The sequence below is a fragment of the Martes martes genome (assembly GCF_963455335.1).
Source record: "Martes martes genome assembly, chromosome: 7".
Lineage (NCBI taxonomy): Eukaryota > Metazoa > Chordata > Mammalia > Carnivora > Mustelidae > Martes > Martes martes.
The window spans coordinates 38,359,049-38,375,201 of record NC_137894.1 but is presented as its reverse complement, the minus strand read 5'-3'; the positions used below and the strand labels follow the sequence as shown (position 1 = coordinate 38,375,201).

Genomic DNA, 16,153 nt, shown 5'->3' with positions numbered 1-16,153 from the left:
AGCATGTTTTTCTCTCCCAGGGCTGTTGTGGTGGAAGACAGATTTCATGGAAGTTCAAAGTGATTAGGATATCTTAAAAAACAACTCTGAAGGATTAGAAACAGAGGGGTGCCTTAATGTACTGTGCTAAGATGGACTGACAAGCACTGGTTTACGGCTAATCTGGCTCATCTTCTTGGGACAGGGGCAGATGGTTTGCGGTTGATTCAATCACCCACTGAATTCCTCCCCATTGACCAGCCATCCAAGTGACAGAGAAATAAAGGCAAGGATAAGGAAACACGGTGACCGTTGCTCTTGTATTCCATTAGGTAATTAGCCTCAGAGTGGTGTGTTCATTTATCACACTACCTGCCTTGGTGACTACTGGGTTTTGTTACGGTCACCATAATCACAGCCTGAAAATCTTCTTTTGTATTTTAAATCCATTTTGTGCTTATTTTACAGCTAACACTTTACAAGTACTATATGTAGTACTTACTGCTTGGAAAACAAAGCAATTTCTAAGAAGTAGATTCTTCCCTTGTAATTTACACTCCTGCTATAACAAGCTTTACTATGAAATCTAGAAGCTTGAAAAGTCTTGGTTATTATTAGAAATAAAGCAATGTTTATTTCGGGGAAAGTCTAGGGGACAAAATTTCCCCCTTAAAAATCTTAGCTAGGCTATGGTCACAGATGGTCTCTGTTTATTTTTGTAAGGTAAATATGCAAAGCACATAGGGCTACATGAGGATTCTGGATTGTGACCATAAACTATTCAGATTCAGAGACCAAATAAAACACCCACAAAGAGAAAATAAAAGTGAATGAAAAACGAGAGCAAGAGAAATGCTATACCAAGTAATATTTTCCTATTTCATGGAAAACACTATTCATATGGCAAAAGGATAGGAGAGGGCAAACAAAAGACTTTTCCCTTCCTTTTTAAGACACTAATAGGTATGCTGGGAATGCTAAGGGCCAATGGTTGTCACTGCTTTGTTCTGCACGTGAACAGCTTTTACGAATGCTGGCATCAGCTGAGTTTAGATCAGCTTTCCACATTAACTTTTTCCCTTTATATGTAGACCTTACAGTTCCATAACAATAAATAAAATTTGTAGTTACAATGCATTTGTCAATTCAGTTTAGGCACAAGGCAACTTCCACGATGAGTGGAGAGATCGAGACAGTCTCTGATTGTGCAGAAGCGACACACTGTTTGCAACAAAGTGATATGCTGCAAACGTTTCATGGGCTGACGTTCTATCTGATGAGCTTCCTATCTTCACTTCTGATGGAAGTGTTGACCAGTTGCTTTGATCGTAGGATTACATTTGAGTTTCTTGCTTCAAGTGTTTTGTTTTTTCTTCTCCCTCCTAACAGGTTTGTGTCTTCAGATAATCTGAGTTGTCCAAGTCCTTATGAGGAGAGGTCACCTTCTATCTAGCCTACTGATAACTCTGGAACTGGGGCGGGGAAAGTCAAGGGAAAGAACAGAACCATTAGGACATCATCATTAAAAATAAATACCTCCCCAGAAAAAAACAAGCTGATACTGACATTCCTCATTTAAACCCAGGTTTATACTAAATTAGCAGTCTGCTAAATGACTTATAAAAGAGCTTTAAAATTTTTTTAAAGGTGTAATTGAAATGGTATGGTAAGATTTTTAAAGGAGATAATGTGATTACAGCAATCACAAGATATAGGATTATACAACAGCTGTGGCAATTATGCAAACTTCTATTTTGGCAACATTCAAGTTGCCAATACCTGAGCTCGGAGGTTCCATTTATCCATTTTTCAGTGGAGAGACAATGGGAAAGCATACACTTACTGATACATCTAGTCTACCACATTGTCTTAATAGGTTATGTCTTCTCTAAACTGAAGGTTTCTGAAGGCAGGACCATCTGGTATTTGTTTTCACAGTGGTCCCTGCTCCTGGTCCACAGAAGGTCCTTAATAAATGTTTGTTCAATGAATGAATGATTGATTAAAATTTACTGGTATTAATACAAATTTCATACACTTATAGTCTCAATATACATAGCAGTAAACACTGTAATTTTCCATTTTGGCCACTTCTGGTGAAAGTAATTTTACAAAGAATCATACCTTTTACTTCTTTATTAAATAATAACCACAGTATAGTTTTATAATAGAGTTATGCTCTTAGAAATGGGTAACTGAGATAGTCAAAGCTACCTGGCCTTGTATCATGTGGTGGCAAATTCTGTGCCAGTCATTCTGTGGTCATTTATCAGCCATTTTGGTTCTAGAAGTCATTTTCCTGCTGCCCAGTCTTTTGCTGGTTTTTAATTTGTTATTCGGTTCTATAAAGAACTGAAGGTTATAAGGTGAAACCAGACAACCACCTTTATGAAATTAGCAACCATTAAAACATATGTCAAGGTGATAAACACAAACCTATAAAATTTTATGGAACCAAGTAAATTTGCTACATTTCTTATAGCCCCGAAACTTTTTTTTTTTTTTTTTTAAGGAATCTTCATCTCTTTTTGATAGGTGAGAATGCCTAGGTTTAATTTTAAATTAAGTGGGGGAATTTCCTCATTCTCAAGGGTAGAGACATGAAAGCAGTATTAGGTATAAAAACAGTAAAAGAACTGGAAATAAACATGGGAAGGAGAGAGATGTGAGGTGGGGAGTGAGACCAGGAAGAGAGAGTAAGAGGAAATAGGTACGACTAGAGAGAGACACAGGTTCTGTGATAAAAGTGACAACTCAACGTCAAGTGCTCTTATCATAGCCTGGTGGCTACCTGGGACCTGAGCATAACAAGTTACCTCTCACCACTCTTCTTTAAAATGAGATGCCAATTTAGAAATATTGAAAAATAATGGCATGTTTTTATTTTAAAACATTAAAGTCTATTTTTGAACAAAAATATCTATCTTTTCATAATAGTCTATATTGTCCACAAAATATGAAACAGTGGCTTGAGTATTAAAGGATCTGTAGGGGTGTCTGGGTGGCTCAGTCATTAATCGTCTGTTCGGCTTGGGTCATGATTCCAGCGTCCTGGGATCAAGCCCTGTGTCAGGCTCCCTGCTCAGTGGGCAGCCTGCTTCTCCCTCTCTCACCTCACACCACCCCCCCACCTTGTGTTCCCTCTCGCGCTGTGTCTCTCTCTGTTAAATAAATAAATAAATAAATAAATAATCTGTAAGTTAACTAGCTCTCATCTGGTCTCTTTGACATGCATAATCTTTTAGGTTGCTGGGTACTGTTTTGTGGGGGAGTTGGAGGTGGGTTAGTTTTCTCCAGTGTTCTAGTGCTACAAGTATAACTGACACTTAAATAATCACATTAACCCTTCTTCCTTTTGTCCCAAATAAACTCTTCAGTTTTGGTCTAGTTTGATCTTAGGAAGGATATATACAGAGGTGGTAGGAACCAAATTCTTCAGGAAAAGGTGAGTTATGTTTGTGTTTTACAAAATATTCTATCAAATTCCAGACTTTCAGCTCAGAATGAGATAGCTACAAAGACGACTAAATGAAATTGCACTTGACATTTTTTTTGTGCTCCGCACCTTCCATCCATTCACCTTTATTTACTGCTTTTAATGTCCTGATGAAATTGGAAAAATAACTACACACTGGTGCAGGCAGATTATAAAAATGAAGTTCCCAGAGGTATCCCTAACCCATGCTGCTAGTTAAAATACTTAATTACATTCTATATTAACTTCTGACACCTAAATAATAACTGTAACTTAGGTTGTTATAGATCATGTAAACGTAAATATTTAAGAAAAAGGATGATTCACATTAACTACTTGGGCAACAACCTCATATTACCCTCGTCAAACTGTTAAACAAAAAACATAAGGAAGTGAATTGTGTTTAATCCATGAAGGAAAAGAGAGAAAGAACAGTTTTTCAACACGTAAAGTTCCAAAGAGGACACTGTGGTTCTATCAGATGTAATACCTTTATATTCATTAGTAGATTCCAGAAGGTGTAAGTGAGATACTTATGAAAGAAGATGCATATTACAAACTTGCATTGTTGATCCAAATGGAGGCAACTAGTAAGTGTATAAAGATTTCATGACAGGAAGAAGTAGATGGTTAAGAGAAAACTGGCTCATGATACAGATGAGTATTTCTGAGCAGAGGAACTATGAGTGGTAACAAACTTAATTGACAGATTAGTCACTATACTATTTTCTTCTTGGATCAGAGTAGTAACCTTGTGAGAGCATACACATGATGATCCAGAGCAGAAGAACCCAAAATTCTTTGTAAATTACAGGATACTATCACACTTTGAATAGTAATTTGATATTAAAGGGTATTGGCTCTCTAAGTATGGTTATACAACAGAAAAGTGAACTGTTGGGATTTCAAATTACATGTGACCTTTAGCATGACCACTGCTACCAAAGAATTCTGTCCAAAGGTTCTAACTTAGTTTAAGATGAATCAGGTAATTTCCTTGCACTTCCTTTTCATACCCAGACTTACCTGGCTGATGTTTACATATGACCCATAGGGTTGGTAGTTTCACTAAGCCCAGGATGGGTTCCTGGCAGTGTGGTTGGCGGCTCTGCCGATACGGCAGAAACTTTTTCTTCTTCCCTTCTCTTAAGGCAGGCTGCTTTGGGGTTAAGGTTCCTCTCTGAAACAGGGAAAAAATAATAATTTTTATTGTTACAGTGGTAAGTAGTGAATTAGGGACTCTTAGGTCTTAAATTGAACAAACTGCTCTTATCTTTTCTTTCTTTCTTTTTTTTTTTTAAGGTTTTATTTATTTGACACAGAGATACAGAGTACAAGTAGGCAGAGCATCAGGCAGAGGGAGAGGGAGAAGCAGGCTCTCTGCTCAGCAAGGAGCCCGACGCAGGGCTCGATCCCAGGACCTGACATCATGACCGGAGCTGAAGGCAGCCGCTCAACTGACTGAGCCACCCAGGCATCCCTTATATTTTCTTTCTAAGGGGATTACCACTCTCTGCAATTTCATTCCCACAATGAGTAACATCACACAGAGGCAACAATGATGTGCTCACATAAATCTTCAGATTAAATAAGCCTCTAGTGAGTATTTGGTGTCTTCTTCTTATTCTGCTTCTGATTTAGTTTTCTGGGTTTGGTTTGATCTACATCAACATCCAAAGGTAAAGGCAGTTCTTTTACTGCTTTACTCAAAACATTCTGGCAAGTGTCAGTGTAAGCCTACCAAATCTCCTCAGTGTCCTGCTAAGATACGGTACATTGGATTGATATGAATGTGACATTCTCTTATGTACCTGGAGAGAGACATCTGTGCTTTATCTAGAATTTTATCAGCTTAGAAAATGATAAAATAGATACCCTCAGCCATTCCTCTATTAAAATGTGCCAACTCCTTAAGGGAGAGAGGTAGCTGGCACATTATCTTGCTTTTCTACTTTTATATGTAGAATGAGATGATTGAATGTTTCTTTCTACTGCTAGAGGTGGGATTAAAAGGGTGATAAAAACCTTCTCTACTGCTTTGTATATAAGATAGCAGAGACATGAGGCGCCTGGGTGGCTCAGTCATTAAGTGTCTGCCTTCGGCTCAGGTCATGATCCCAGGGTCCTGGGACTGAGCCCCACATTGGGCTCCCTGCTTGGCAGGAGGCCTGCTTCTCCCACTCCCCCTGCTGTGTTTCCTCTCTCGCTGTGTTTCTGTCAAATAAATAAGTGAATAAAATCTTAAAAAAAAAAAAGCAGAGACAACTAGATGGAATTTTTGAAGTGGGCATTTTCAAGAGTAGAGGGTCTTACTATGTGAAATAAAGGGAAAGAAAACCATTGGATTGGAGACCCACTGGATCAAAATCCACTTGGGAATTATTTTTCATGATATCTTTTCCTTAAATGAGTATTTATTTATTTTTAAAGATTTTATTTATTCATCTGAGACAGAAAGACACATAGAGAGAGCATGAGCAGGGGGAGAGGCAGAGGGAGAGGGAGAAGCAGACTCCCCGCTGAGCCAGTACCCCAATGAAGGGCTTGATCCCAGGACCTGGAGAGCATGACCTGAGCCAAAGGCAGATGCCCAACGATCTGAGCCACCCAGGTGCCCCATTAAATAAGTTCTATGTACAAGATATCCAACCCATGACAGCTTGTGGTTAGTTTTTTGTTTCTGATAATATCATAAAGTGAAAGTTGTTACACATATTTTTGTGAACTGATTAAAAATGTCCTAATGAATGTAATATAAAAGGATCACTTAAAATTAGTCTGTAATGAAGGGGTGCCTGGCTGGCTCAGTCAAAGGAGCATGGGACTCTTGAGCTCGGGCTTGTGGTTTGAGCCACACATTGGGTGTGGAGATTACTTAAAAATACATCTTGGGGCACCTGGCTGGTTCAGGTGGTAGAGCATAGGACTCTTGATCTTAGTGTCATAAGTTCAAGCCCCATGCTGGGTGTGGAGACTACTTAAAATCTATAAAGAAAAAAAATCTGAAAAAAATTTAGTCTATAATGAAAACCATATTTTGCAGAAGATGTGAATTTTGTTAGATTTTCTTGAAATGGCCAGCTGAATGCAACGTAGCAGGACTCTTCCTTTTTAATGTATTTCCTGTAAGCCAAGTAAAATGTATTTGAACATGCATTTATAATACATATTTATAGTCACTTCTAAGTTTCAAAAAAGTAGACAAAAGACTTTATTATGGTAAACTCAGCTGATTCTATTGACAGTTACTCATGCACAATGATAAAATTTCATTTTAGAGTTCTTATTTTCTCAGCCCCTCTATTTGGGAAAAGACATAAAGTAGCTTCAACTATTAAGAAGATCAATGAAGAAAGAAAGGTACACACTTATTTATTAGGATAAGTAGTAAGAAAAAAAGGCATGTTCATCATTATGTAAAAATACCAGGAATTGTTTTCTTAACAAGTAAATGTGCACTTCTAACTAATAACTAGAGTTCTGTCTTTTATTAGGTGTCATGTCCCTTTGCTGTGCAGAGAGCAGTCTTCTATAATGACTGGAGAGACTGAAAAGGGCATAAATTAACATGTTAAATCCAAAAAGGAGAAAGTTGAGATTTGAAAGTTTTCCAGCAGAAACAGGTTCACATTCATCTCATAAAAAAACACTGCTCTTAGCTAACTATGACCTTGTGTCACACAAGGATGATCAGAATAGCTAGAGAAGACCAGAACCAAAAACTCAAGTTGGGCAGTATCTCGCAAGATTTCTATGGTCAGTCAGAAAAAGAACATCCAGGGCTGTAAGAATCAAGAGAATAAGCACTAGAAAATGTTAAGTGAGGTTTGATCCAAAAAAGGCAAATGCTAGTGTTGTCTTTTAATACCCTCTGGTGTGTGGGTTCAGCCCATGGGAAATGTATTAAGTAGCCAGAAGCCTTGATGTACAGGTGAGCAGACATTACCTGCAGGGCATGAGAAGTGACTGTCTTTCTCACATTTCAATTACAGTAATTCTATTATTGACTTCTGGTATGTAATTGAGGACTCAGCTCTCTTAAAATACCATCTTCTCAATGTACCTAAAGCTCAAATTTTGGCTAACTGCATAGTCACTTCTTACATTATTATGACCACATAAATATTCATTATAATAACTATGTGGACATACTTGCAAGTCAAGAATTTTTATATTGTTTCCTTACTTGTATGACTGCTTGTTTTTCCTGCAGTTAACAGTTGCTTTGCTACTCATTTGCTAGTAATGCTAATTTTGTCCCCCTGACCCATGCTCCAAGAGAGCTAATAAATGCCTATCAACATTTTTTTTTTTTCCTTAAAACCTCAAACATACCAACATTTCATCTATTAATTCCATTTTCTTGCCCTGGAAAGAAATATGGGAAAAATCCCTTTCTTTCTTCTGCAGCTAACCAACATCTAATTTTTTTTTTTTTTTAAGATTTTATTTATTTTAGAGAGAGACAGAGCGAGCACGAGCAGGGGGAGGGGTAGAGGGAGAAGCAGACTCCCCATTCAACGGGGAGCTTGATGTGTGGCTTGATCCCAGGATGCTGAGATCACGACATAAGCTGAAGTCATACGCTTAACCTACTGAGCCATCCCAGGTGCCCCACCATCTCCTATTTTCAATGTATAGGCACACTGATTTTCTAGGCCTACTAGATCTTGTCATGAGATCTCCTTTTGATGCTCTCTGTGTTAGATTCTTTGTTTCTCGGATCACATGCCTTTATATTTATTGATTATGTCCTTACTTGGCTAAAGCATATATTCCAGAAACCTTCTGAGAACATGTACATAGGAGGTAAAATTTTAAAGTCTTTGCATATGCAAAATATCTTTATTCTATCTTCACCCTTTGATTAATGGTTTGGGTAGATACAGAATTCTAGATTAAAAATGATTTTTTTCCTCAGAATTTTGAATGCACTGTCCTACTATCTCCTGGAATCCAGCATTATTGGTCTAGAATTCTGATGATATTTTGACTCTGAGGGATCCCACTTTTTCATACTAGACAGACCTTTGCTTAATCTTCCTGTTTTCAGGTAATAACCTTCTCCAATATTAGCACCTTCAAAGAAGAGAGCCTTTCAGGGGCTAGGAGTTTTGTGGGACAGAATAACCTGCTTTTTGTGGTATTCCTCCTGTTCCACTTTAATTTCTTCTGTCTAAATAAGTCAATTACCACTACTCCGTCTACTTTCCATCTTACACACATATTATGCTCTCTGATTTGAATGCTATAATCTTTTTCCATCTTTGTGGATTAATACTATTTTTATTCATTTTAGTGAAGATTTAGTAAGGAGTATTATCAATGAATATGCTAAGACTACCATGTATTACCATATCACTGCAACTAAATTAAAATCTCCTGAGGGTAGTAGGGTCTGGAAATTTGGGAAAAGGAAAAGCCTCAGGCAATTCTGGCACTAGCCAGATTTGGGAACCGTTGTCTTAGCTCATTCATCTTCAAACTTACTAAGACACCAGGAAACTAAAATCCTAATAGTTCTACTGTCCTTAAATTATTACTGGAAGGGAAGTCAGCTGACTGAGCGGACCTGTGAAAGTTTGAGGAGGAAATGTCTAACCACTAATCTATTCGTTAGTAAAGATAAGACTAGAAAGTTGAAAGTAATATGTAAAATCTACTGAGAATTAGTAAAACTAATGTTGATTTTATAGTTGTCATAATGGAAAGGCTTAAACTGGCAATGGCAGCGACCAAGTAGAATTTGGTATGTGAAGCACCAAGACACAAAAAGTGCTCTGACAAAATCTGAGGCTCAGAAGGGAAGCCACTCCTCCTGCTCTTCTCTAGAATACACTGCTGGTTGCCCTCCTGATATAGTCACTTGTCCAGGGATAACAGGTTGTGGACAGCCAGATACAGTCCTGAAGTACTATGCCAAACCAGGTAAGGAAAAAGAGTGCAGAGAATGCCCAAAGTAGTCATGTAAACAAAATGTACCTCTTTATAGAAACTGTTGGGCCCAGGGACTGCTGAGTAGAACCCTTGTAGGGATGAAGAGGCTCTCAGAAGTAAACAGGTTACTCAAATAACTCAAAACTGCTAGAGATAAAGCCCAGAGAAGACATTGGCCATATTAAACTCTAAAGGTGCTCCCATAGCAAGGCAGAGGTATGGGGGCTGCATGAAGGGTTCTAAATCCATTTTGACAGATAGCCATCAGAGTGCCTCTCAAGAAGGATCTTGAATGAATCCCAAGGCTTTTACATAAAAGACATAAAATAAAAGCTCTGGGCTTTGAAGCCCAGAGTCTGAGGTTGGGAGGAAGGTAGGCTTTTATGAATATGAAAGCAGCCCCTAACTTAAGTTATAGTCAGTGTATTTTAAATTTTGTTCAAACTCTAATCAGTCAATGGCTCCTTATATAGAGCTTTCCAGAACTGCACAAAAAAGTCAGTACCCATTAATGGTTACCAGAAAGTTATCAGGCCGTTGGATGAGCTTATGTGTTACATCTTCTCTCAGACTCAGCTCTTCTGTCCTAGCTACCTACAGGGAACCACTACAAAGTCAAATCTTACAAGTGAATGAGTAAAATCCACCCAGGCATGGTGGAGTTTACAACTTTTTTCAAACACAGAGGTATTTCTCATTTTGATGACTCAGATCTAAGAGTCTGATCTTAAATGAGGTATTTTTAAAAATAAAGGACTCTGTATTCTAGCTCTAATAAATAGCGGGAAGGAAAGCTGTACAGGGATAAGCTCTGGCACTGCTGCTGTCCAAACAGACCAGGTGCTGACAACTGTCTTTACAGCAAATAGCTGGGTAGAGTCAGGGTAGAAAATATCTTGGATCTGCAGAGCAGAAGGAGGAATGTACAGGGACCGCAAAACACAGGTGCCTCACTGCCTTCAGAGTGAGAAAAAAGGTGTCAGACACAATGAAAAAAAAAACAAAACAAAACTCTGATAAAGTGAGAGCAAATACTGAAGGCTCAAGGAGTCACTGATCCTACCATAGATGAGTGGGCAACAATCAGACTGTCTTTGTGAGCATCCCAAGGGAGTCTATACATTCTTGAAAATCAGGTTTCATTAAAATTCACCCTTTACAGATAGTCCAAGGGCCTTGATAGGAGCAAGTATCTGAGTTTAATGGTATACTGGTTATGCATGAAATAATCTATTCATCATTCTTATTAAATATACTGGAGAGAAGTAGATGGATCAATTAATTACTACGGTTAAGCTTTTCTGAAAGTGTATTCAAGTTCTCCAAACTCTGGTTTCCTTAGTGTATTCCTTCTGTGACCAATGCTGGGGGTCCATGGTTACAGTTGTTAAGCGTCTGCTCTATTCATATTCTTTTTTCTTTTCCAACTTTCTTTAAATAAAATCCCATATAAACATTCATTAAATAAGAAAGAGTTGTTCTTAATGAAGAGAAGCTAGAGGTAGGGTTTGGAACCCAAGGACACATCTATAATTCTTAAGACTTAGGATAAAACATTCATAACTCTGAATGAGAAAACAAGAGGAATATGAAAAAAATAAACTCAATAGTAAAAAGTTTCAGGGGCAGGAAGCTTATATTAATTGGTAAGATAGGGTCCAGCATAGAAGTGATTTAGATAGGAGGTATGCAATAAATAGTTGCTTAAAAAATGAAGTTTCAAAGCTTCTTCAAGACTCCATCAAACTCCTCAAAAGATAAAACAGTTGGGGCACTTGACTGAGTCAGCAGTGGATAAGCCTGTAATAAACCATACTTTTGCCCTGAGAAACACACAAGCATGTCAGTGCCATTAGGCCAAGAAGTTCATAGCATTCCTGATCAGGAATCAACAAAATAAGCCCCGAGACCATATTAACCTGGGTATGAAGAACATCTATATGAAGTAAAGCCGGGAGGGGCCATGATCAGGCATCCTATTAATCAGCAGGGCCATTTTAATAGATAGCCCTGGGTAAAGTAGGAGAGAAATTCAGTACAGAGAATGGGGAAGACAGGAAGAAGCAGGGAGGAAAACAGGACTGGGCAGGTAAATTCAACAGTGTGGGAGATCAGACTTAACATGAACAGGAACAAGAAGGGCATAAAGCACTAATGCTGAGCAGAAGGCAGAGGCTGGTTATTCTCTGCAACACTTCAAAGGGTTGTGCTGGTTTGTGGGAAGCACCAAGCCTACAGATACGGACAAATACTAGGAGGCAGAGGTGAGAAAACCACAGAGAAAACTTGATCCAGATGATGCAGTGGCAGAAGTACGAGCTGAACTTAACAAACAACTTCCCAAGCAGAAGAGCAAGTGAAAAAAGAAAAGTCTGCCCACCTAAGGCAGAACAGTTATTTATCTTTGCTGAACCTACTTACCTCTGACTTGCTGTTCTAGACTAAGGATGACTGCCACGGCCTGATGAAGAATAAGGAGTTTTGTCTGGGGTTTTTCACTCTTTAAATGGAGCTGACACATTCGACCAAGCTCTTTGAATGCCTCATTAATATCCCGCACACGTAAGCGTTCTCTGGCATTGTTAGCCATCCGCCTTTCTTTCTCCCTTTCTATCTTCTGTTCTGGGTTCAAATCCTCATCTTCATTAGTACTGCTAGAAAATGAAGTAACAACAATGTCTATTAGATCCCTATGAAAATTACCTATAAATTTTACCAAATAGTAGACATAGTTACACTTAACAATGTATGTGTGTGTGTGTGTATATATATATATATATATAGTTGAAATTATATCACATACATTTTCAAAAAATTTTATTTATTTATTTACATACTTATAGAGTAAACACATTGTATAAGTGGGGAGAGGGGCAGAGAGGAGGAGAGAGAGAATCCCAAGCAGACTCCATGCTGAATGTGGAGCCTGATGCAGGGCTCGATCTCAAAACCCTGAGATCGCCACCTGAGCTGAAATTAAAATTCAGAGGCTCAACCAACTGAGCCACCCTGGCACCCCACAACATACATTTTTAAATGCATTTTCCATTGCATATTTAGCATAAACACTTCTCCATACTAGTGTAAGTCTTTATAAACATAATTTGAATGACTAAAAAACATTCTAGGGCCTTGCTACTCAGAATGTGATCAGCATCAGCATTACTGGGACTTGTTAAAAACACAGATTCTATAAGTTCTACTGTAAGCCTACTGAATTGAAAGCTACGTTTTAACAAGATCCCTGGCTGGTTCATATGTACATTAAGGTTTGAGAAGCACTGTCCTAGTACACTAATGTACTATAATTTGCCCAACCTGTGCTCCTAAATATATTCCAAATCATCTCTCTCACATGCTTTTTTTTTTTTCCTCACCTGATGAGGAAGAAGAAAAGCTTAAGACACAGAATAAGAGAAGTATCTCAGAAAATGACTACTTTTTGTTTAAGAGAGAAATATCATCAGTGGCGATGATTCTAAAACATGAGACATGGGGTGCCTGGGTGGCTCAGTCTGCCGGGCATCTGCCCTTGGCTCAGTCATAGGGCAGGGTTGAGACATAGTCTTGAGGTACTGGGATCAATCCCTGTGTTGGGCTCCCTGCTCAGCGGGGAGTCTGTGTCTCCCGCTCCCTCTTGTGCTCCCTCTCTGTCATGTGCACGCTCTCACTCTCTAATAAATAGACAAAATCTTAAAAAAAAACCCAAAAAACAAAACCATGAATCATATGGAACAATTTTTTGAAGGACAAATTGGCAAAATGAACCCAAAGCCTTAAAATGTTCTTTATATCTTGATCAGCAATTCTAACTTAAGAAATTCACTCTAAGGACATAATTAGAGATGTACATAGGAATTTATGTAAAAAAGTTGATAATGGAATTATTTACTCTAGCAACTAAATGGGAATCCAATAATAGGACATAGATTAAATAAATCACACTACATCCAGACAACTGTCTACTGTGTAGTCTCTAAAAATTAGGCTGCAGATTGTGCTAATAAGTAAAAGATGCCAGAAACAAGACTACATACTGTATGATTTACATGAACCTCTAGAAAAGACAAAGCTCTAATAATGAAAAGCAGATGAATGGCTGCCAGGGGACGGAAGAAGGGTACTGATTACAAAGGGGCATAAGGCAACTTTTTGGGGTGGTAGAAATATTCTTATTAGTAATGTTGTGGTGGTTATAAGACCATACACATTTGGACAAAAACTGTACCCTTAAAATTGGTGTATTTTATTATATATATGTGAATTAAACTTCAATAATGCTGGCTAAAAACAAAGGAAAAAACGTGAGAAAACCCAGGGACAGATGAAAATATGAAAAATACACTGCTATATGAAAAAGTTGATATTATAAAATTGATAACCAGTTTAATTCCAATTTATATTTATGGGATATCTATTCATTAAAGAGTAAATAGTAGTTAATTCTTGAAAGATCAGTTTCTTGTGATTTTTGTGTTCTTTTCTATATTTTCCAAATTTCTGTAGTGAAAACAGATTAAGTAATCAGATAAAAGCCCAAACATTTGAAGGAGATGATCTGGAATTACTTTTAGAAAATTCTATTTATTTTTCAGAAATAAATGACTGAGCAGTCTCTCAGAACCCTGAAATAATATGTACAAAGGAGCTCTAATAAACTTGAGTACTGTAATAAAGATTAAGTACATAATAGATTTTTTCTAGCCAATTGTCAAAAATTACATAAAAATATTCTTTTATATTAGAACCACTAGCTCTTTTATTCAAAGGAAACTTTACATATCATCTAGCCCACAGGGTTCCAAATGTAGCCACCCATCAGAATTTTCAGGGGTACCTGAAATATACAGGCTTCAAAGGTCCCACTACCAAAGATGCTGATTTAGTGAGCTTGGGTTGGGACTAAGACAACCTGTTTTTCTAAAGCATTTCAGGATTTTGTGCATTAGGGCTGAGAACTACTGCCAGATCCAGAGAGATCAGTGACGATCCTAGCATTACACAGCTAATTAGTGGCAGTGTAATGACAAGGACCCAGGTAAGTATTCTATGGAAACAAGGCTATACCACACTCCTAAAATCATCATAATAGTAACTATAGTACCTTACTGCATGCAAAAAAGTGTGCAAAGGGCTTTACATGCATCATTTTCAGTTTATTTCCATAAGAATCCTATAATGACTCTCCTTTTAGAGAAAAAAACCCTGAAGTTCAGAGAGTTTTAACAACTTGTCCAGGGTCACTTGGCAAGTATGTGATGAAGCCATAATTCAATCAAGGACCATGATATTAATCTATTGATTATCATTAATTACTAAGCATTGCTGTTACTAGTAAACTGTTATACTTCCTTCTCATTTACTGATGACCTATAACAGGGTTCAGTAATCTATGGCCCATGGGCTGGCTTCCTGTTTTCTTACATAAAATTTTATTCAAAGAGCTATGCTCAGTTGCTTATGTATTTTCTTTGGTTGCTTTTATCATAATGGCAGGGTTGAGTAGTTGTGACAGAGACCCACCCAATGGCCTACAAAACCTAAAATAGCTACTGTCTACCCTTTACATGGAAAGTTTGCTGAACTCTGACCTTTAAGATGAAAAGATGAATAAGAAGGAAAGATGCAAATTATTTCCCTTAAAGTTCTATTTGAATAATAAAACTACTAAAGAATTAAAATGCCTCAAAGGAGTAGTCTCTGGATTCTCTGACCTAATCTTACTTCTTCATGCTCCTGTACAACTGAGTATAATGCATACTAAAATGACAATATTAAGGGACACCTGGGTGGCTCAGATAGGTAAGCATCTGCCTTCACCTCAGGTCATGATCCCAGGGTCCTGGGCTCTCTGCTCAGCTGGGAGTGTTTCTCCTTCCTATCTCCCCCTCCCCCTCCAGATTGTGCTCGCTTTTGCTCTCTCTCAGCTCTCAGATAAATAAACAAAATCTTAAAAAAAAAAAAAAATGACAGGGGCGCCTGGGTGGCTCAGTGGGTTAAGCTTCTGCCTTCAGCTCGGGTCATGATCTCAGGGTCCTGGGATCGAGCCCCACATCGGGCTCCCTGCTCGGCGGGGAGCCTGCTTCCCCCTCTCTCTCTGCCTGCTGCTCTGCCTACTGTGACCTCTCTCTCTGTGTCAAATAAATAAATAAAATCTTTAAAAAAATGACTTTATTTATTATTTATTAGAACCTTAAAACTTAATTTTTAGATTAATGTTCAATTTAATTTTTTTAGTTATATCTTCGATGTTCATCGTGGTCTTCTTTGTACCCTAATTTAATACAAAGAACAATGTTTTAAATATCTGTGTGTGATATATACATAGTATTGATGCCAAAAAACAGGATATGCCAGAAATACACCAAACCATCTAAATTTAATGTAGAATTAGAAGAAAAATCTGAGGGAAGAACCTGAAAATCATTTGAAACTAATGTATTATGTATCAATATCCATAGTGAAAACCAAAGTCAAGTCTGATTTCTAGAAAATCTTCCCCAACAACATCAGTCCACCTGGAGTACTTCCTTTTCCATATTCTTCTCAAATCATTGTTTCAATCAGGAGTTGGCAAACTTCCTCTGTAAAGGGCCAGATCGTAAATATTTTCAGCTTTGTGGGCCATCTGGTCTCTGCTGTAACTACCCAAATCTGCCACCACATTGGGAAAGCAGCCATAGACCATATGCAAATGAATGGGGTATGGCAGTGTTCCAATAAAACTTTATTTATAAAAATAGACCATGGGCTGGATTTGGC

The 16,153-nt window shown here is 37.9% G+C and overlaps 1 protein-coding gene across 3 annotated transcripts in view; it reads right to left on the bottom strand.

Moving 5' to 3' along the window:
• TCF12 (transcription factor 12) overlaps window positions 1–16,153 on the bottom strand; it is a 378,601-nt gene that overhangs the window by 912 nt on the left and 361,536 nt on the right. For all 3 annotated transcript variants that reach the window (XM_080807423.1, XM_080807424.1, XM_080807422.1), the window contains 3 exons: window positions 11,813–12,045; window positions 4,481–4,634; window positions 1–1,451 (listed from right to left, as the gene is read on the bottom strand). The exon at window positions 1–1,451 is cut by the window's left edge and continues 912 nt beyond it. In XM_080807423.1, coding sequence (XP_080663549.1) covers window positions 4,492–4,634; window positions 11,813–12,045 — 376 coding nt within the window. In that variant the 3' untranslated portion in view covers window positions 1–1,451; window positions 4,481–4,491. The remainder of the gene's footprint in view (window positions 1,452–4,480; window positions 4,635–11,812; window positions 12,046–16,153) is intronic.